This window comes from Eurosta solidaginis, chromosome 5 (genome assembly GCF_040869045.1).
Source record: "Eurosta solidaginis isolate ZX-2024a chromosome 5, ASM4086904v1, whole genome shotgun sequence".
In the NCBI taxonomy this organism is placed as follows: Eukaryota; Metazoa; Arthropoda; class Insecta; order Diptera; family Tephritidae; genus Eurosta; species Eurosta solidaginis.
Window position 1 is genome coordinate 222,856,980 of NC_090323.1, and position 21,505 is coordinate 222,878,484.

At 36.0% G+C, this 21,505-nt stretch overlaps 2 protein-coding genes across 8 annotated transcripts in view; one reads left to right on the forward strand and one right to left on the reverse strand.

Annotated features, from left to right (window-relative positions):
* LOC137252581 (uncharacterized) overlaps positions 1–21,505 on the forward strand; it is a 687,899-nt gene that overhangs the window by 141,912 nt on the left and 524,482 nt on the right. The window lies entirely within an intron of this gene.
* The window catches only part of Zasp67 (Z band alternatively spliced PDZ-motif protein 67), a 35,379-nt gene that overhangs the window by 12,322 nt on the left and 1,552 nt on the right, over positions 1–21,505 (reverse strand). For 2 of the 5 annotated variants that reach the window (XM_067788535.1, XM_067788533.1), the window contains exons 2-7: positions 16,798–16,949; positions 16,437–16,733; positions 16,114–16,369; positions 15,461–16,061; positions 15,209–15,393; positions 11,413–11,630 (exon numbers count right to left, since the gene is read on the reverse strand). In XM_067788535.1, coding sequence (XP_067644636.1) covers positions 11,413–11,630; positions 15,209–15,393; positions 15,461–16,061; positions 16,114–16,369; positions 16,437–16,733; positions 16,798–16,949 — 1,709 coding nt within the window. Of the gene's footprint in view, positions 1–11,412; positions 11,631–11,851; positions 12,151–15,208; positions 15,394–15,460; positions 16,062–16,113; positions 16,370–16,436; positions 16,734–16,797; positions 16,950–21,505 lie in introns of those variants that run through there. The other 3 variants (XM_067788536.1, XM_067788537.1, XM_067788538.1) reach the window with 3 other exon arrangements.

Below are 21,505 nucleotides of genomic sequence, written 5' to 3' on the forward strand. Positions count from 1 at the left end.
TTTAAAGCCACAATAGAGGTGTAAGATTGGTGGATTGGCGCTAAAATGGCAGACAAAGACATGCATATCGATAGCTCCAAAGTAATGAAAGGAAGTGCGAAAGCGGTAGCCATAACTAGAACAGTTGAATCACTTGAACTAAAGCCGCATAAATTTGTTTAAATACAGTCAAACTGCTACTAAGGCGATTATCTCTCATAGCGCAACGTCTAAAAGTCTTTTACAGTGTAAGAAATACCTGGAAAGCATTAGAAAACGAAGAATTGGTTCCCTGGGCATATGGGGATATATGGGAATGAAAAGGCTCAGATTGAGCTAAAAGAAGGCGAGAGTTGTGCGGTGCTGCAAAGTGTCGAAAATCCTGTGCTGGTCATTAAAAAGAGGAGATGGTAGGCTAATAATGGGCATTCAGACTGGGCATTGGAAGTGCGGGTTGAAGGAAGAAAAGATCGAGCAAGTTTTGTGCTCATGCATTGCGCTTGAAAGGTTGTGATTCCACATATAAGCAAGGCTTCAGCTATCAGATGTAGAATTTTCTAGTGGTGAAGATACCAGAAAGGTTCTAGTATTTACAAAGAGGCTGTAGTTATTTTAAACAACAGGTCCCAGTTTCTTACAGTATTTTTTAGTTTTGGTACTGAAAAAGCCTCGAGTAATATTTTGGACTCATTAAGTCTATGTATGGTTCTCGCGAAATGGACAGTTCCACCGTACTTAACCTTGCATAACAGAAAAATATTCAGGCCTGTTCTGAATTCCGACTCGGAATGAAAAGTAAAACGACATTGATTTCGACTCGGTTTCTATTTGGTGTTCTCAATTCCGATTGTAAAAAATCGATTCAAAGTCGATTTCGAATCGTTTTCATTCCGATTCAGTAACCAGTTTAATCAGCTGTTTTTGTTTATGTGTTTTATTTTAAGTATCATACAATTTTATTTTAATTAAAAATGCCTGCAGATATGGTTTTTGGATGCGCAGACGGAAGAAGACGTGCTATTGTGCGTGCGAATCGTAAAAATGCGCTGGATCGGAATTCAGAACAGGTCGACTTCATTTCGATCAGCATCGATTTGTTTGCCTAATAGATTTCTTGATAGAAGTTTTTAAAGAAAGATTTATTATGCCAATTTAACTCAAATTTAAAAAAAAAAAAAAATACACACAACTCTTCCAAATAAAATGAAGAATTAAAAAAAAATTAATTGAAAGACAAATATCGCAACATGTGTCTATAATATGCCAATTAATTTTCATTCCGATTGCTCAGAGGCAATACTTTTCAAACCGATAATTTTTAGTCGGAATCGAAATTGAGAACACCAATCCATTTCGATTCCGAAAAAATTGATCGGAATCGGAATTCAGAACAGGCCTAATTGTTTTCTTTTGTTACAGATATCTCGAACACGAGAACCAAATTAAAAAGAAAGATCTTGGATTCAACGTGCCGCGGGCCTTAGGAAAAACAAAGAGTTATTTCTGGGTCTAAAATTGTTCGGCCTTATCAGTAAACGCTTCTTCGGACTAATTCGACTAAGCCACTTGTTCGGCAAGGAATGTTAAACCGTGTAAAAGAAATGGAATGACACTTGGGGTATTAGAGAAAAAAGTTCTCCTGCTGAATTATGGAGTTTGTACAAAGATTAATTTTCTGACGCACCAAATTGGCTTTCGCCTTTAGTGTACATAATTCTCTTCAGTTATGGCTTAGTAGGAAATTTGTGCGTACCTTGCAGAGGACGAAAGATATTGTTCAGTGATTTTGGAAGTAAAATTTTACCTTAACAGAGTTGGAATAATTTTCGAAGACCTGCATTGTATCTCCCATTTACAAAACTTTATTTTGGAAAAAATTATTTCTCCTTATCATATCGGTTAATAAAGCTACAATTATATCTCAAGTAATACTAAGAATTGCCTCTCTTGTCCGGAAAATTCAGTATAAAATTTCCAATTTTTTTCCTGTTTGTTTCTTTATTATTTTTTCTTCTTCTTAATTTTACCCAATTTTAGACGATGCAAACGTTTTTTTTTTCTGATAGTAAATATCGCAGAGTTCCAAAAAAAAAAACTTAAAATGTTTGGATAGTGAAGCCCTTTTGCAGTGTTTGATACTCCGGAGCAGTAGAAGCAACTTCTCCTCCAGCTATGAACATTAACAGAGCATAGAGCAGAGCCGTAGCACAAAAAGTGATAGAAATTCTTAGTCTCTGCTATGAACTACGTCATGCTTTAGAGCGCAGCAAATGGCAAATGCAACTGTAAAGCGTTTTTATATTAAATAGGGCGCTTTCGAAAGGTAATTCAGCGATAGACGTTCTGCAAACATATGGTGAAAGTGGACATTATAAGCAACACACTTTAGATAAAAACATTTTGAATCGCTGTCTGATGGGAGACATTTTCACTGCGTCTTTCAGAGTTGGTTATCTTTAAATCAGACATCTGATTTGGAGCACCGTGTTTTATATACGTCAATACATAAATCCAAGCAAATATCGTGCGATTAATCCCTAAAGAGATCGGTCTCCGATTGATGTCTTTCGTCAACATTTGAGCATAACTGGTTCCCTTTAGTCCCTTTCGGGTACAGTTGGGATTAAAAAATATTAAAAACCGGCAACGAAATGAGTAAAACAAAAAAGATTATAGGTGATTGATTAGAATTATTTAAAAAAATTCGGAACCATATGCCGATTCTAAATTATTAACGACTACGCCGGAGTTAGAGTTAAATTTTCGGAGAATATTTTTTATTCCTTTTTGATAAGATTGGTGGCTTGGCAAACCCTTCGATTGTGTTTCTGCCATGAAAAATGCGGCGGGCCCTATTAGAATCCTTATTGAACCGAAAAAGGACTAGTCTTCATGTGTTCCCATATGGGTACAATAGGGATTGGTCCTGTCGATCCATTTCGGGTATAGATGTGTACAATTAGTCTCTTTATAGGGCATGCTCAAACAAAAGGGAACAGTTCAACGCATACAAAGTGATCAAAACTGAAATTGGTCGTATACTCCTTTGCGACTAATCCCTGGTTAATCCTAGACTAATCGCATTTTTTGCAGGGATTCTACAGAAAAACATGCAAATACATATATACATAGATACTTTATAAACTAATTGAATTTCTTCATTTGAGGAATATTCACGCATACCTTGGGTCGTAGCCAAGAAGTGGACTCTCGAACGTTGTGCTTCCATGTGAAAATGCGAATGTATGTATGAGTGCCGTTAATTGATGCAATGAGTGAGCATTTATTTACGCACATATGTTTATATGTAGATGTTTTTCGATATAATGTGTTGCATTTTTTATTGTTGCATCATTTGTAAAAGCATAAGTTGATTGAATGAAATGAGTTGAGACGCGAAAATGTATGAAATGTTTATTTAAAAATAATTTTCATTGTAACATAATATCTACTATAAATACGTTATCACATTACTTAAATGAATCATAAAAAATAACAGTACGGGAAGCTCTGAGCACTGCATGCGTGGTATGAAAATGCAGAGTTGTTGTATGTTAGACTAGGTTAGTTTAAGCTTGAAGATCAACAAAGTCCTCATATAAGACTGACAGAGTCCAAAGTGAAGTTTGTTCAACAATGCAAGATAGGGGTTCTAAAACAATGTTTTCTGCTAAAGATTACAATATCCAACTTTTAATACTTGAATTCTTAATCTGGCGAATGCAGAACAGGAAAGCACATTTGATAGCTCATTTGACTTTTTACTACTATGGATTCAAGGAGTTGATAAACGAAATTTACAGCTTTCGCAACCCTATCATCAACCTCACGTACGTTTGCCGAATCCTGTATCATACATGAATTGCAGTGCACCATACACATATGTATTTAGCTGGTAAGGCTTTGACGACCCCAATTTCCTGGTGGAATGTTATGACCTTTAAGGTTGAATATGGTCATAATGAATCACTTCCGAGATGATCGCGCTAGTACTTTACTGGTGCTTGTTATCGGAAGGTAACGCATCTACATCCCGCAAAGGACCATCAATATCGATAATACGTCCACAAGCCTTCGGGGAGAGTAAATATTGCAACAACAACAGCAACATCATCAACATATGATTGGGAATCCTGTACAAAGTAACCAAGGGTTTTTTCGGGACAAATTATTCCGTTAGAACATATATTTTGTCCAGCATATCTGAGCTATTTTTAATTTCTTCTTAAAGATTAAGGATTCTTAAAAGAATCAAGTGGCAACATATATGGTAGAACTAAAACTCTCCTGTCTTTCTAAGTATTGTCGCCAATACAAAGCTTAGCATTTAATTTTTACACTTCAACTCTTCATCATAAGTCCTACCATAGTTTTCCAACTCCAGTAATCAATGCAGAATAAATGTTTAGCAACATGTTGCATGGATACATAGCAATTTCTTGATGCATTCGGGAAAATTGTAAAAAAAAGCGGGACGAGGCAAAAGGGGTAGAATTTCCAAGTGCATGAATATAATATTGGCGTCCGCCGTGGTGTAGTGGTAGCATACTTCACCTACCATACCGAGGGTCCTAGGTTCACGCCCAGGGCAAAGCAACATCCAAATTTAAGAAACAAGTTTTCCATTTAGAAGAAAGTTTTTATAAGCGGGGTTATTCGAGCCTTACTTAAATTTTTCTATTTAAGTTTTTAATATTATCTAATTTATAAGGACCAAATTTTCTAAGGAACCGCAGCTTAAAATGTTAAGGATTCTGCGTAGGTCACCTTCCAACCAGCTTACGCTTCAAATGCAAATTACAAGTGAATAAAATAATTTTAAAAAATTTTAAGTTAAACGGTTTTATTTTTACGCGTCCAACGCTTCTATTTAATAGTCTCATCAACGCCCTAGAGTGATGAGGAGTGTCGTGACTAGTACCTAGGACCTATATAATTATTTTCTAGCTTTTATTATTATTATTACTTCATGAAAGTATTTTTTTCAATAAAACCGTTTAACTTAGAAAATTTTTTTAAATTATTTTATTTTCAAGTTTTTAGTTTTTATTTAATCGTCAATTATTTCTCATTCTATAAATGAACTAATCATTTAGTGACTCGTTATTACAGGGAATCCTTCCTGACAATTTGTTACAATTTAAGTCCTCAACACCTAATCCTTCCAACTCCTTCCAACTTCGACTCTGCGCCACGTATGCTTGTCTCTCCTAGAAATCTAAAATATTTTGAAGTCACTTCTACCGGACTGTATGTAATATTTGTTCCAAATATGAGCCAAATCGGACTACAAATAAAATTTTTTGAATATATCGATCCTCGCGCCACCTAGCGGCGATTTTTTTCATATGTTGCTTTATATTCATGTATGTATTATGAGTTCCAAATATGAGCCAAATCGGACCACAAATACGATTTTTGTGAATATCTCGATCCTTGCGCCACCCAGCGCCGATTTTTTTTTCATAGGTCGCTTTCTATTCTTGTATATATTATGTGTTCAAATATGAGCCAAATCGGACCACAAATACGATTTTTGTGAATATCTCGATCCTTGTGCCACCTAGTTGCGATTGGTTTCTTATTATTGCATTGTCATCGTGTTCTGAACTATATTCCAAGTTTCAAGTTTGTAGCTTATCCGGAAGTTTCTTAAATTTCAATTAAAAATACACGTTTTTGTAAACAATTTAAATATCAGCAAAAACTACACATACCTCATATTACTTCGTTCATTTGCTCGAGAGATCAAATCTGAGTTATACCCAATTAATTTGTATGAGGCCTGCTGATTTCCTCAACACAAAAAATTATCGATATATTAATACTCGTTTATACCTTCTAGTATTATTTTGGCCATAAAAGGAGTTTTTAACTTGCCCATTCATGTATATGTTTTGGTTATAAGACATATTTTAACCTTGACCTGATGTTGTTTATGTTATTTTAAGACTTGAAAAAATGAGGCGAATGAAGGAGAAAAATCAAATTTCAAAGTTAGTATTTGCCTAGCTTTTCGTCAGTCAGTAGTAAACGTTTTTCGTAAAGCTCTGTCTGACGCGGATCGAAATTTGTTCAGAGAAATGTATCTATGCGATGTCATAAATCGCAAAAATACCATGGTTACTTTGCAGCTCTTTCAATTTAAAAAAAAATTTGTAAGCGAATTCGCCCCTTGGCACTAGTTTGGCAAACACTTCGAGTTTATATCTGTTATGAGGCGACCGTTGGCCAATTGTCCCCGCCAATTTGAAGGCAAAATTCAAAAGGTTCACGACGCAAATTGGAAGAGAAGCTCTGCATTAATCTCCTCGGCAAATCACGCCAGATGTTTATTTATTTCATCTTTATGACTGTTACCTAATTCCTGGCTAAATATTTTATATAATGTATATTGTTTAATATCATTTATTATAAGATACATATACATAAATATGCATATTAATTTTTTTTTCTTGTTTCCAGAGTTCATGTTAAACCTTAAAACATTCGTTGATATAAAAAAGGTAATATGAAAGCTTTATATCAAACTACTAAAAAAAAATTTACATACTTTTTTTATAATTGGCACATGTTTGTGCATATGTTAATTAAGGTTGTTTAAATGACTTAAGCTATGAACATTTTTCCTTCGTTTGTTTCATTGGTCATTTAGTGCGCTTCTAATTCTGAACTGGTTAGTCAAATATTTTAAAGACATAGTTTAAATTTTTTATCCCAAAGCGGAGGGTTTTCAAGCTCAAACCGAAGCCAATATCTCAGAGCCCCCAGTGCTCGCCCCCAATGAACACATAATAGGTGTAACAAGCTTAGACAAAGGTATTGAATTACTGCAAAGTTGAATTAAAGGAGATATTTTTTGATAAATTTTTTACATCAAGGAAGAAAAAGGCGTTTGGTTGTTTTATATGTTGCTTTCTATTTATGTATGTACTATGAGTTCCAAATATGAGCCAAATCGGACCACAAATACGATTTTTGTGGATGTCTCGAACCTTGTGCCACCTGGTTGCGATTGGTTTCTTATTATTGCATTGTCATCGTGGTCTGAACTATATTCCAAGTTTCAAGTTTGTAGCTTATCCGAAAGTTTCTTAAATTTCAATTAAAAATACACGTTTTAGTAAATACTTTAAATATCAGCAAAAAAACTTCACATTACCTCATATTACTTCGTTCATTTGCTCGAGAGATCAAATCTGAGTTATACCCAATTAATTTGTATGAGGCCTGCTGATTTCCTCAACACAAAAAATTATCGATATATTAATACTCGTTTATACCTTCTAGTATTATTTTGGCCATAAAAGGAGTTTTGAACTTGCCCATTCATGTATATGTTTTGTTTATAAGACATATTTTAACCTTGATCTGATGTTGTTTATGTTATTTTAAGACTTGAAAAAATGAGGCGAATGAAGGAGAAAAATCAAATGTCAAAGTTAGTATTTGCCTAACTTTTCGTCAGTCAGTAGTAAACGTTTTTCGTAAAGCTCTGTCTGACGCGGATCGAAATTTGTTCAGAGAAATGTATCTATGCGATGTCATAAATCGCAAAAATACCATGGTTACTTTGCAGCTCTTTCAATTTAAAAAAAAATGTGTAAGCGAAGTCGCCCCTTGGCACTAGTTTGGCAAACACTTCGAGTGTATATCTGTTATGAGGCGACCGTTGGCCAATTGGCCCCGCCAATTTGAAGGCAAAATTCAAAAGGTTCACGACGCAAATTGGAAGAGAAGCTCTGCATTAATCTCCTCGGCAAATCACGCCAGATGTTTATTTATTTCATCTTTATGACTGTTACCTAATTCCTGGCTTAATATTGTATATAATGTATATTGTTTAATATCATTTATTATAAGATACATATACATAAATATGCATATTAATTTTTTTTCTTCTTGTTTCCAGAGTTACTTTACATACTTTTTTTATAATTGGCACATGTTTGTGCATATGTTAATTAAGGTTGTTTAAGTGACTTAAGCTATGAACATTTTTCCTTCCTTTGTTTCATTAGCCATTTAGTGCGCTTCTAATTCTGAACTGGTTAGTCAAATATTTTAAAGACATAGTTTAAATTTTTTATCCCAAAGTGGGGGGTTTCAAAGCAAAATAAGGTGGCTCAAACCGAAGCCAATATCTCAGAGCCCCCAGTGCTCGCCCCCAATGAACACATAATAGGTGTAACAAGCTTAGACAAAGGTATTGAATTACTGCAAAGTTGAATTAAAGGAGATATTTTTTGATAAATTTTTTACATCAAGGAAGAAAAAGGCGTTTGGTTGTTTTATATCAGCTGAGCAATATGGGTGAATTTTTAAAAAAAATTTTAAATTTTTTCGAATTATATGCATGATCACTTATGCTGTGGAAGCTGGTCTTCAACCAATTGCTCAAGCGGTTCAATGAATGATTAGCTCTCTGATGGACCGGCCGCTTTGAGATTTGCATACCTTGGCATCTAGTGTGGGGGCCTACGTAGAGGAGACGGACGTGGTTTTATTTAGTAAAAGGTACAAGGTGCCCAATTGCTTGAACCGCACGCAAACAAATCGCTCTGGCCATTCCCAGATGAATGGCGGTCAGAAGCTTTCCTCACTTACATGGACTTCTACGCACAGCTCCACCCTTCTAGAGAAAATACATTTTTCGAAACCCGCTGGTAGAAGCAGAAGAAGAGGCGGTCCCACATCCGCTGGCAGGAGCAGGTATAAGGAGACTCAAATTCTCTTGGGGTGACCAAACGGCGCCAGTTGACAGCGCGTAGAAGTGAATGGCGCGCACCTTGTTGGAAAGTCATAACCGTTTAAACGGATAAGCGCCCATTTAGGAGGTAAGTAAGTATTCGCTGGGGCTCTTAGAGGCACAATAATGGTTTATGGTAAGCAGAAGAGTGTCCAAATAGCAGATGAGACAACTCACGTCTACACTGATTGTTCAAAAGTAATGAGAGGAGTAGGGTTTGCGACAAATTGTGCTAATTCCGAAATAAACAGGTCCTACAAGCTGCCAGCTCACTGTAGTCAATAGAAACAGCAGTAGAAACAGTGGAAGAAGAAGCTTTAACTGCAGCAACTAAGGAAATAATCTCGATTAGCAAAGCATTTGTAAGCATGTTCAAGTGTAAGAAACCAGTGGAAAGAATCGAGTAGTGGGCATAAGACAATGTTTAATGGATAAGCGAATGACGTGTGTCCAGCATAGCGCGGGGCTGTAAAGAGTGGAAGATCATGTATAGGTCTTATATCATTAGAATAACAAAGTAACTATTATCAATAACAAGTAAAGGTGTCAAAGTTCGGGTGTAACCGAACATTATATACTTAGCGTGAGCTTCAGTTGTACATTTCATTTCAGATAATTTACTTTTCTACATAACACGTTGCACCGCCCGTTTAAAAGAAAAATGTCTCCCCATTTCCTCTTACAGTAATACTTGATAAGTAAAATATCATTGTTTCAAAACTATTTTTTGCTAAGTTATAGCTTATTATTCTAGTCTGCGACCCTTTTAAACTTGTTTTATATCTAAGTTGCCGTGGTCTTTAGCCGATTTCCGTCCATTTTTACTAAAAATATTTTTTGCTATAAGGAAAATGTGTGTACCCAATTTTGTTACGATATGTTAATTTTTATTCGAGTTATGGCTCCCGCAACATAGAAAATTGCTTAGTCATAAAAGGGGCGGTGCCACGCCAATTTTTCAAAATTTGAAGTTTTTCCTATTTATTGTTATAAATCCACTTGGGAAATGAAATACCATTGATATAAAGCTCTTTTTTGCTAAGATATATCTTATTTTAATCGTCCACGACTCTTTTAAAAATCTTTTATATAGAATTGGGCGTAATCCTTAACCGATTGCGTTAATTTTTCTTCAAAGCATTCCTTATAGTAAAGGCCGCTATTTGTTACGAAAGGTCTAACGATTTTTGATTTATGATTAATAATATTTGTAAAATTGATTTTACCACAAGTGGCGGTGCCACGCCCATTTTAAAAAATGTTTTGAAATTTTTGTCAAGAGTCTCAATATCAGTACACGACAAATTTCATCATTCTAGGTGTATTGGCGGCGACCGTGATGGTAGCGTGCTCCGCCTCCACACCGTATGCCCTGGGTTCACACCCCGGGCAAAGCAACATCAAAATTTTAGAAATAAGGTTTTTCAAATAGAGGAACATTTGTCTAAGCGGAGTCGCCCCTCGGCAGTGTCTGGCAAGCGCTCCGAGTGTATTTCTGCCATGAAAAGCTCTCAGTGAAAACTCATCTGCCTTGAAGATGCCGTTCGGAGTTGACATAAAATATGTAGGTCCTGTCCGGCCAATTTATAGGGAAAATCAACAGGAGCACGACGCAAATTGGACGAGAAGCTTGGCCTTAGATCTCTTCGCAGGTTATCGCGCCTTACATTTATTTATTTTTTAGGTGTATTATTTACAAATTAATCAGGTTTATTGTGTTTTCCAAAATGTTATATATATATATGGTGGGCGTGGTTATCATCCTATTTCGCTCATTTTCAATACCAATCTATTCTGGGTCCAGATAAGCTCGTGCACCAAATTTGGTGAAGATACCTCAATATTTACTCAAGTTATTGTGTTACCGGACAGACGGAAGGACGGACATGGCTCAATCAAATTTTTTTTCGATACTGATGATTTTGATATATGGAAGTCTATATCTATCTCGATTCCTTTATACCTGTACAACCAACCGTTATCCAATCAAAGTTAATATACTCTGTGTGCAAAGCACGCTGAGTATAAAAAGAACGAACTGTAGGCTCATGACGAAAATTATAACTGGATACTTCCTTCTGGCATCACATGCGTTTAACTTAGGGCTTGTTAGTGGTAGCAGATCTGGGAAGTGTGAGTTGAAGGAGGGAACAATCGAGCAAGTTTTTTGCTCATACCCTGCACTTTCCAGGCTTTGACTCTATTTTTAGGCGTGATAAAGCTATATTATTGATCTAGAAAAACAAGTGGCATAAGTCATAGAAAGCTTCTAATATTTTCCAGGATGAAGTTATTTTATAATACTGGTAGCCAGGGTTTTTCAGTTTGCTCGTTAACCAGACTTCCCGTAACACTTTGGACTAATTCAGTCGTCCACATAGAACAGGCCATTTGAACCTAACCTAACCTTATTATGTTTCGTTTATAAAATTGTTATAATAGAATAATGCATTAAGATTTGCATGCTCCGAATATGCGCACGTGTTTGAGAAAAAATTAAATACATATATTCATTGTTATGAAAAAAGTAGCATAAAAGCGTAATTTAAGAATTTTTTTTTATGTAAGTCAAGCAAAGTATTTGTTCCATAAATTCAAAGACGAACATATTTATATATCACAGATGCACACTCAAATACAAGGAGGAAATAAAAAATGTTAAATTAACTACAATAATAAATTACCCCAATGTTGTGCCAGTTATGAGTTCCGCTTGTGCGCTTAATGTTTCCGCTATGAATTCATCATTGTAAGCATCCTTTGGCCGATACCAACGCCTACCGCCGGGTAATACAAGCGGGCGCTCCGAAGATGGTGTTAATGGCCCAAAGGCGCGTTTTGAACGACGTGGATTAGTTTTGCGTTCTAGTTGCTCTTCAAGTTCCTCGATGACATCGTTGCGCTGCCGATTTTAGGGCCATTTTTTTTTTTTTTGTTAAATATATTTTTGCGTTAATTTTAATTATATAAAAATAGATGTGGGTAGTGCGTGTATGTATGTAAATTTATGTGTAAGTATGCGCGCATGTATATTGAAATGTGTGGGTGTGTGTGGGTGTGATGTTATAAAATTCGTTTTGATTATTAAACGTTTACTTAAATTTATAATTAATTTATAAGTAATAAGAGTATAACTTTGTAACTATTTTTTTATTTTTTGACTGCTCTTGTTTTTTGTATTAATTTATATATATTGGAAAAAATGCCATTAATTATTTGCATTATCATAAACGGTATTATAAAGTAAGAAAATGCCTAATAACGAAAAAATATTTTTACAGGTATCTATGTTTTTGATGTTATTATCTTTTGTAGTTTAAGAAATTTTTCAGAAGCTGCCGATTCAGTTAAAGTACGCCTTGGCTTAAATTTTCATCATCGTTATTCAAAGTGAACTGTTTGCCGCTGTAAAAGACCAAAAGCTTCAAATAGGACTATTATTTAGACGAGTATCATATGTTTTGAAAATATAACGGTGTCTTATTAGTTTGACAGTTTCAGTTGTGTAAGAAGCGCAATAAGCATTTAAAGACTAATTTGAAATCTTAAGGTTGGAGACGATTTTACATACATTAGTATATGCGACTGATTAAATTTGACTATTAATGTACGGTCCTAATTCGGACTTACCATCAACAAAGCAGGTTCAAATCGGAGGTTATTGCTTAACCGATATTGTTTTAAAAAAGTATACTACAGGGTTTAACAAAAAAAAAAAAATCTTTTAACAAAAAACTTCTATGAATTTTGTTGTACTATGCAAACAAATCCCCAAAACGGTTTAGGGGTTCGGTTTAACGGTTCGAGCAGATTTTCTCTGATTTTTTTTATGCAAATTTGCAACCCAACCAATTTTAGCCCAAAACTCCCAGCGCCCCATTTTTAAAAGGATTTATATTTATGAACTACTCAAGAACATGTTAATAATAGAGCAAGAGCCCGTGATTGCTAGACACTCGTCATTTATAAAAGTTGAAATTTCGTCAGCACGTACTTCCAACTGAAGTAGGAATATTGGTATACAATGAAGCTTGAGTCATAGTGGCCATAGTAGATATCATGAAAAAAAATAAAATAAAAATGTGCGAAAAATAGACCTTACTTTCGTAATTTTTTAAACGCTGATTTTCATATAAAATGTTCGTAACAATATAAGAAGTCATTAGCCTCATTGTAGTTTTATCCAGCCACAGACTTTCTAACACAAAACTGTACTTTTTCACTATATAAAAGCCGCAATTCCTTTTTGGCAAATACGACTTTAAAATTTTTGATTGTTAAAAGTGTCTGCCTGGACAAAGCCGCTATGGACGGTATCTGGCATTGGGGCTAGTGACTTCTAATACCGATGCGACGGAAAGTAAGGTAAATTTTATTTAAATTTTTTGCACGATATCTGCCTAAGCCACTATGAATCAAGCTTCCTAGTATACGAATATGCTTACTACAGTTGCAAGTACGCGCTGACGAAATTTCAGCAAACAAGGTAGAAGTGACAAGTGAAATGTTTTGTCACATCTTACTTCAAAAAATTAAAAACAAGTAAGGGCGGGATTGTCTTCGGCTGTGCCGAAGATTTCATACCTTTCATGAATGGGGCTGAACAATAATCTTATCCCGTTCGTAATTTCCAAATAATCGGATGTATAAGATAAGAAATATATAGTTAACAGATGTACATACCTAAACGATTTTCAAGATAAATATAAAATAAAAAATGGCAAAAAACCCCCTTATCTGAACGATCGGTTGTATTGGATATATATTATATATAGCTCCGATCGAAATGATTTCTTCATGAAATATTCTATGATATATTAGAATATATATCACCAAGTTTAACGTTTTTTATTGGAAACTAAGGGAGAAATGGCCAAAAATCTTTCTATCTGAACGATCGGTTGTATTGGATAGGCATATACTATATACATATAGCTCCGATCAAAGTGATTTTTGCAAGAAATTTTCTATGATATATTAGAATAATTATCACCAAGTTTAACGTTTTTATATTGGAAATTAAGGGAGAAATGGCTAAAAATCTTTCTATCTGAAAAATCGGTTGTATGGGATATATACTATATATAGCTCCGATCAAAGTGATTTTTTCAGAAAATCTTGTATGATATTTGGAAACATATACCACCAAGTTTCATGTTTATACTTTCTAAATTAAGAGAAATGGCCAAAAATCTTTCTATCTGAACGATCGGTTGTATGGGAGATATATGTTATAGTGGTCCGATCCTACCGGATCCGACAAATGTCTAATAAAATAAATAAATGTAAGGCGCGATAACCTCCGAAGAGATCTAAGGCCGAGCTTCTGTTCCAATTTGCGTCGTGCTCCTCTTAATTTTCCCTACAAATTGGCCGGACGGGACCTACGTGTTTCATGCCGACTCCGAACGGCATCTGCAAGGCAGATGAGTTTTCACTCAGAGCCAACCGGATCCGACAAATGTCTAATATAATACAAAAATACATCCTTGTGCCAAATTTCATTGAGATATCTCAAAATTTGAGGGGCTAGTTTGCGTTCAAACAGACAGACGGACGGGCAGACGGACATAGCTATAGCAACTCAGTTCGTTGCCCTGATCAATTCGGTATACTTAATGGCGAATCTATCTTCTATGTTTCTCAACGTTACATCGCAGGAACAGTTTGCACAGCAATATATCAGTTAATCGAAGTCGACAAAAATTTTCTTTTGACTTGACACTCTTCTGCGCGGCAAATTGGTTGAATTCACTTTGCCAACACCTTGCATATATTCGCATTGAATTTACACATTTCTAGACTAAAATTCATTGGGCTACAAAACTTCATGTTCGAAAAAGGTCAAAGAATTGACGAAACTTGACAAAAATTGTCACTGCTATTAGAACATACTCAAATTTTAAGGATCATCGAAAAAAACAAAATTTAAAACTTATAAGTTAATTCCAGATACCTAAAAGTGTTTGAGTTATTTAACTTTAGAATCTTTGCGTTTAACTGGAAATCAGGGTTTAGATTTCATGTTTGTTGCTTTTTGTAGTTAAATAGTTTTGCAGTTTTTCGATGGTTGACATACTAGTAACTATATTAATTTTTGCCCAATTTTTATTTAACTTTGTGGTTATTGGAGCTTTTCGGCCGATGACTTCAAGACAAAACACAAGCTTTTCTTTTTCTTCTACGCGTTTCGATGCAATTTTTTTTCTTCATCAGGGAGAATTAAATTTAGGTCACATTATTTTATTACATAAAAATTATGTTTATATTTTAAAGTTTCAATGTAATAAAATAACGTGACCTAAATTGAATTCTACCTGATGAAGATGGAAAAATTGCATCGAAACGCGTAGGAGAAAAAGAAAAACTTATGTTTTGTCTTGTAGTCATCAACCAAAAAACTCCAATAACCACAAAGTAATAATTATTTAACTATTTTAACTTAAAATTAGATAATTAGATTAGCATACTCTGACTCACCTTCTGTTTTTTCACACTTTGTTCTGCTTCCATTTGTTTCATATCTTCTTTGTTTTGTTTTGACTCTTGCTTCTTAATATCATCTAAATTAGAAGCATCCATATTAATGTTTTCCTCTGGCATCGGGGTTGTAGTTTCAGCTAGTACAATGTCCTCCTGAATACAATCGGGCTCTGATTTGGGTGCTACAGAGAAATTTATTATTAAATATGAAAATATCTTACTTTACTTAATTAACTTAATTTAACCAACCATCTTCTGTTTTTGTCACTTCAACATTTTCCTTAATCTGTACCAAATTCAAACCGTGCACAGCAGGAATTTCTTGCACTTCTTGCTTTTGTGCTGCAGTCTGCGATTGCAAAGCTGGCAGCAAAGTGGCCAGCTGCTTTGTAACAGCATCAAGGGTGGCCTGTATAGTTGATGGCAGTGAAGATAGTGCGGCCAGTTGGCGTTGTACATCAGCCAATTGACTTTCGAGCGCAATCTCTTCTTCGCTCTTTTCGCGTTGCTGTTCCATACTAGCTTCAGTGGCAGTGGTATTTGTTGTTTCATCGCTGATAATAACGGACTCATCAGTGTTTTGCTCTTGCGATGGGCCGTTATTATATTCTCCTATATGTTGTTTATTACCTTCGTTCACCTCATCTGCATTTCGTTCCTCGTTTACAAACTCTACCTGTGTAGTGTTGTTTTCTTCAGTTGGTGGCACAATTACAATCTTAACTTCTTCTAAATTTGGTAGCTCGCTATCTTTTAAGGGTGCCTCTTCAACTTCTTCAACTTTTGGTGGTGTGGGCTGCTTTTCTGTTGCCTTCAATTCTGCTTGTACTACTGTTTCCGATGTACGTGGCTAAAAAAGAAATTAAATGTTTTTCTTACTCTTCCGCAGTGTCATTACTTACCATTGGTGAAGGCGAACGTGATTTTGGTGCCGACTTTACTATTTTTACTTTGTATGCATTAGTCGCTCTACGTTCAGCTTCGATTGCTTCCTTGCTCTTCGGTATTGGACGATCTGGCTTAACCAAAAATGTAGACCATTTCTTTTTTTCTTTATCTTTCTCCAACTTAGTTTTGGTTGCATCTTCGTTTAGCGTAGCAAGTACATCACTTGTCATACAAACACCCGGCTTTGGAAATATTCTATAGAAATTAACACTAATATAATGAAAGTTAACAAACAAAATCCATAGAATATCATGCATATCTGGTTAATGAAACAAACCCCATAACATTGTGCTCCTTTAGCACTTCCGATTCGCCAGAAAGTACAGCAGCAATTTCTTCTTCAAACAACTTGATTTCGGTATTCTCAGAAAGTACCGACGATGAACGATCTTGCCGTTTTGGTGAAGATAAACGTTCTGCTTTGAGAACTTCTGGCTTTTCTTCTTCTTCAAAAGCAAGTTGTCTTGGAATTGGACTTTTTCTTCCATTTAAATCGCTGAAATCCTGTGGTGTAGGCGGACGTTCGATGTTCAAAACAGGAAATATCTTCGGAACCTCCTCGTCATCTCCTTCACTAAAGTATGAAAAGCTTAAATGTAAAGTGTAATTGAAAAATTTTCTCAAAAATATTTATTTACCGTTGCACGCCGATAAAGAACACATTCCCAGCACCTCTTATAAGTTTGTCGGCTTCATCATGTGAGAGTGGTGATGTGGCAGTATCGTTAATCCGTACAATAACATCACCTTCACGCAAACCAGCTTCCTCAGCGATGCTGCCTTTAGTGACCTGGCACATAAGAAAAAAAAGTTTGTGAAATAGATGCAACTTTCATGCACATTTGAAATAATTTGAAAAAAAAAAATAATAATAATAAAATAATTACTTCGAAAATGTATGTCGTATTTAGCTCTAAGGTTTGAGCTGTCTGGTAAATAAGACTTCACATAGACTAAACGTCTCCATAGTGTTACAGATTTTTATTTGAAGACCTATCGGAAAAGCCCCAATTAGCAACCAGGACTTATGTTTTAGAATAACTGCATCCTCTTGGCAAATACTAAAAGTTTTTTAGGACCTTGTTTAGTTGCTGATTCGAGATCTTGCAACTCTGCCGCCTCTTGTATCTGGGACCTTGCCCCCGCGATGCGGGATACGAACACAGCATCTCGCATTCCTATGTACATCTACTGCTACTGACAAGGCCAAATTAGCAAGCATGTGACGCCAAAAGGCAGTGTCCAGTTAGTATGCCCATCGTGAGCCTAAAGTCTTCTCTCTTCAGACATATGAGCCACTTTATGAGTCTTATATCGTGAGATTAGCACATGATTTTAGACATTTTGAAACACCGCACGCCCTTCCTACCTCGTGGATTTCATGCAACTCCCGTCTCCTTCTTCCTTTCCCAATCGGATTGGGACATCTACCGTCAGTGCATCGAGCGCTGCACCCTCCTTTGCCAACTCATCCGAGTTTTCGCTACCTTTAATTCTTTATGACCGGCGACCCAATAAAGATGTATGGTCCGGCCTGAGCGAAGTCTCTGCAAATGCCTCTTTAAATTCCAAGATAATTTTCGATGAAGTAATGTTTGAGGTTATTGCTTTGATCGTCGCCTGAATATCAATATATGTATTGACGCGACTGTAGCACGTTCCTACAGAATATATGCTGCTTCCTACACGACTACGATTTAGGTCTAAACAAAATTTCAGTGATCTGGCAGCTTGTAGAATCCACTTATTTCCGGATCGATACAGTAAACAGCAGACCCGACTCCTTCCGTTTACGTCTAGGAAAATAATGTTGTATTTAAACTATCTCGTCCAGAGGTTGAACAGAGGCAACTTTATCAAATAGACTTTCTTCGGTAGCAACCACACCTATACTTTCATTATCTGCCTATTACCTATAGCGAATTATTATCGGCGAGTTATCGGTTTGTTATCAGCTTGGTATCGCCAAGTCATCGTCTTCATCGACTTGACAACACCCTGATAGAGAGTCAAAAAAATCGATATAAAATCGAACATTTTTCATAAAATATCCATAACTTTCCGATTAGGAATAGCTAAAACATCTATAATAAGTCTATACATTTTTTTATAACAATTCGATAACTTTTCAATAAAAAGCGAACATTTTTTTTAAAATAAAATAAAAATTTTTCGATTACAAATGGATAACTTTTGCATAAAAATCGTTAGCATTCGATAACTTATTGGTAATATATCAATAACAAATCGATTACTTTTTAATAAAAAATTTATAGGTATTCGACACAAAATCGACAAGTTCTTGAAAACATATAGATGGATTTTCAATAAATGGCCGGTAACTTTTCTATAGTAAATCGATAGGATCTTGATGGCAATTTGATAACATTTTGGTAACGTATCGATAATTTTTCGTTTACATTTTTATCGATAACACTTTTATAAGCAACCCATAACTTTCCGATAAAAAATTTATAAATCGATCAATCGATCAAAAGTTTAATATTTCGATACTAAATCGATAGCTTGTTTACACCTCATCGATTTCACGTTTGTAAAACTTGACCTTTGCTTTCCCTGCCATGCCTTGAATCTCATGCCACCTTATACTATAGTGTAGTGATTACACTCCGCTCACATTCTCTACTCCCCATTTAGTATACCAATCTCATATACTATGCTTACATTCTGTTTTCCCCCATATAGCATTTCACTTCCAAAGACTATGCTTTTGCTCACCTTACGCTTGCGCTTACATTCTGGATTCTCATATACCGTGACATAAAATGTTTAAACATCCATAATTTTTAACACTTCCCTTGAATAAATGGATCAAGTGGACAGCTTCTTTAAATAAATACAGATATTTATCAATCTTCATTATCAAATCTTAATAATAGCTAATGTTAACAGGATATCGATACCAAACTATAAACGGGCTGTCTTCTTATGTCCCCAGAACACCATCTACATAATGAGGTGAGAATACTCCCCTTTGTGGAGAGAAATGAAATGGTAACCAAACAGTTTCTGTTGAATACCTAGAAACCTGGTCATCCCAACAGACATTTGATTGATGAGGCTATACCGCCCAGGGGAACACAATCTCCCTAGGGAAACGCGCGTCACTCTAGCTCAACTTCGATATGGGTACTGTAACAGGTTAAACTCTTACCTATCCAGAATCAATGTGTCCCCACATGACACCAACCATCTCTTCAAATGTATTGTGGAACCAAGGCCTCACAACTCTCATTATGGTCCATCCCTGTTGAACCTTGAAGTCCTTGGACTCCTCAATGTCCTCTGATGACAACTTGTGATTGGTCGCACGTATAGGATGAGGCGAAGCACTGCTACAACAACCACAACCAAACTCTGAAGGTATAGCGCAATAACCGAAATTAGGTGAACAATACCTTAAAGTTTATCTAGATTTGAACTTTGCAGCAGCAGATCTTAAATGTTTATTGTCCACAAGATTCCAGGAATGGTATGAATTTTCTTATTAATTCGATCCGTCCAATTATTATACACCCATATAGAATTCTCTGCCTTCACATAGCAGCAAAGAACTTTTGTCGGAAATATGTCAATGTATGTATATATAAGCCCAGTGCTCTAGTAGCATAACAAATAGTATTTGCCAATTTTTCACGACAAACTGTGCACCGCTCGCTAGGTCAGTGAGTTAATTTTGGCAATGAACTTTTGTTGCCGAATTCCACTACTTAGATCCGTGAGTAATGAGAGACAGCATGTGCTACAATTTTCATTTGTTTGTATTCTCATTGTCCAATTTTATTTTATAGAAACAATGCAATGCTCTTTCATTTGCATGTCCGGCTGGTTATTGTGCGTTGCTCGATTGTAAGTTCTTAACCCAGTGATTACATTTCGTCGACAGAAGAGGTGCCAACGCAGGCTAAGATAATGAGAAAATGACCCAGCGAGAACTCATTGCAACTAGTTGATTTTATAAAGTTTACCGGCAAATGTTGTTTTCCCATATGAACTATTTCTACTAACTATGTAATATGTGCTAAATGAGAAAAATGGAAATGGAATATGATAAGAACTTTTGATTGCTTTTTCAAAAGAAATTACCTGTTCGATTATTTTGAACGCACTATTTATGGACAAGTTTCTCTGGATAGCCACTGAAATTCCGTTCGGTGGTGACCTAATGTGAGAAGGCGCCAACCTAGCAAGACCTCTCCATCACAATTGCTTTAAGGGCTAGCTGGGGAATTTATTCAGCATCGGGAAACCACCACTAGGTGCGACTAAAAAGAAACCGCTTTTTTGATGACGACCTCGCCAAGCGTTTAAAAACTTATAATTTCAGGGAATTTTCCCTATGCCCGTTCCCTTTATGGTATTGGTGTCGAAGTCCGACTAATTACAATTTAAGGTTGTGAGACTTACTGGAGTGGTCACGAAAGTAACCGCAGTTTCTTTTTCAAATTCGTGGTAGAAGAGATACTTTGTCACCAAGTACTATAGTTCACGCTTGTGGACAAAAATCTTGCCGCTATCCGCATAAAATCAAAATTTTTTAATGTACATGCGGCCATGCACTGATAGATGAGAAGGGGAATATGTGTGATGGATGCATTCTACGAGCGCCTTGAATGCAGATACGAACGTTGCTGCCGCCATGATATAAAATTTGTAATTGGAGACTTTTAGTCCCTTAGCGGTTTTAAAGACAGGTGGGCAAAAAAGGTGTTATTGGTCGCACGGCCGGAAAGTTCAGCCTCTACAATGAAACCTATGAGGCTGACTGACTTCTTCAGTGCTGGAAACATGGTCACGGCCAGCACCAGGTTGAATCACAGAGATTTAAATCAATCTATTTGATTGAAATACATGTAACTACATCGACCATGTCATGATAGGCGGACTGTATGCCTCAAATGTTTTAGGTGTACGCACGAATCGAGGACCTTACATTCGGACTCAGATCACTAAAACTAAGAAACAAAAGGCGTAAAGAAAGTTAGACGTCGAAAGGCTGCAATGTAACTCGACTCTACACCTAATCTGTGAGGCACAAGCCGACCCGAGCATACCAAAAGCATATCTCCAAATCAGAAACCACTGGTTCGATGAAGAATGACGCGTTGCTCAATAAGAAAGACGTTGCACAAGGCAACGTTAAAAAACGAACGAAAAGTCAGGATGAGAACGCTACCCCGAATTACATGAAGAAAATGGCAGAGGCAGGAAGAGGAGTTTGAGCTGCTGGTCACCTGAAATAACAACAAAAACTTTTACCAAACAATTCGGCAAAATACTGAAGGCTTTATGCCCATGAAAAACTCCTGTAAAAACGTCAGCGGC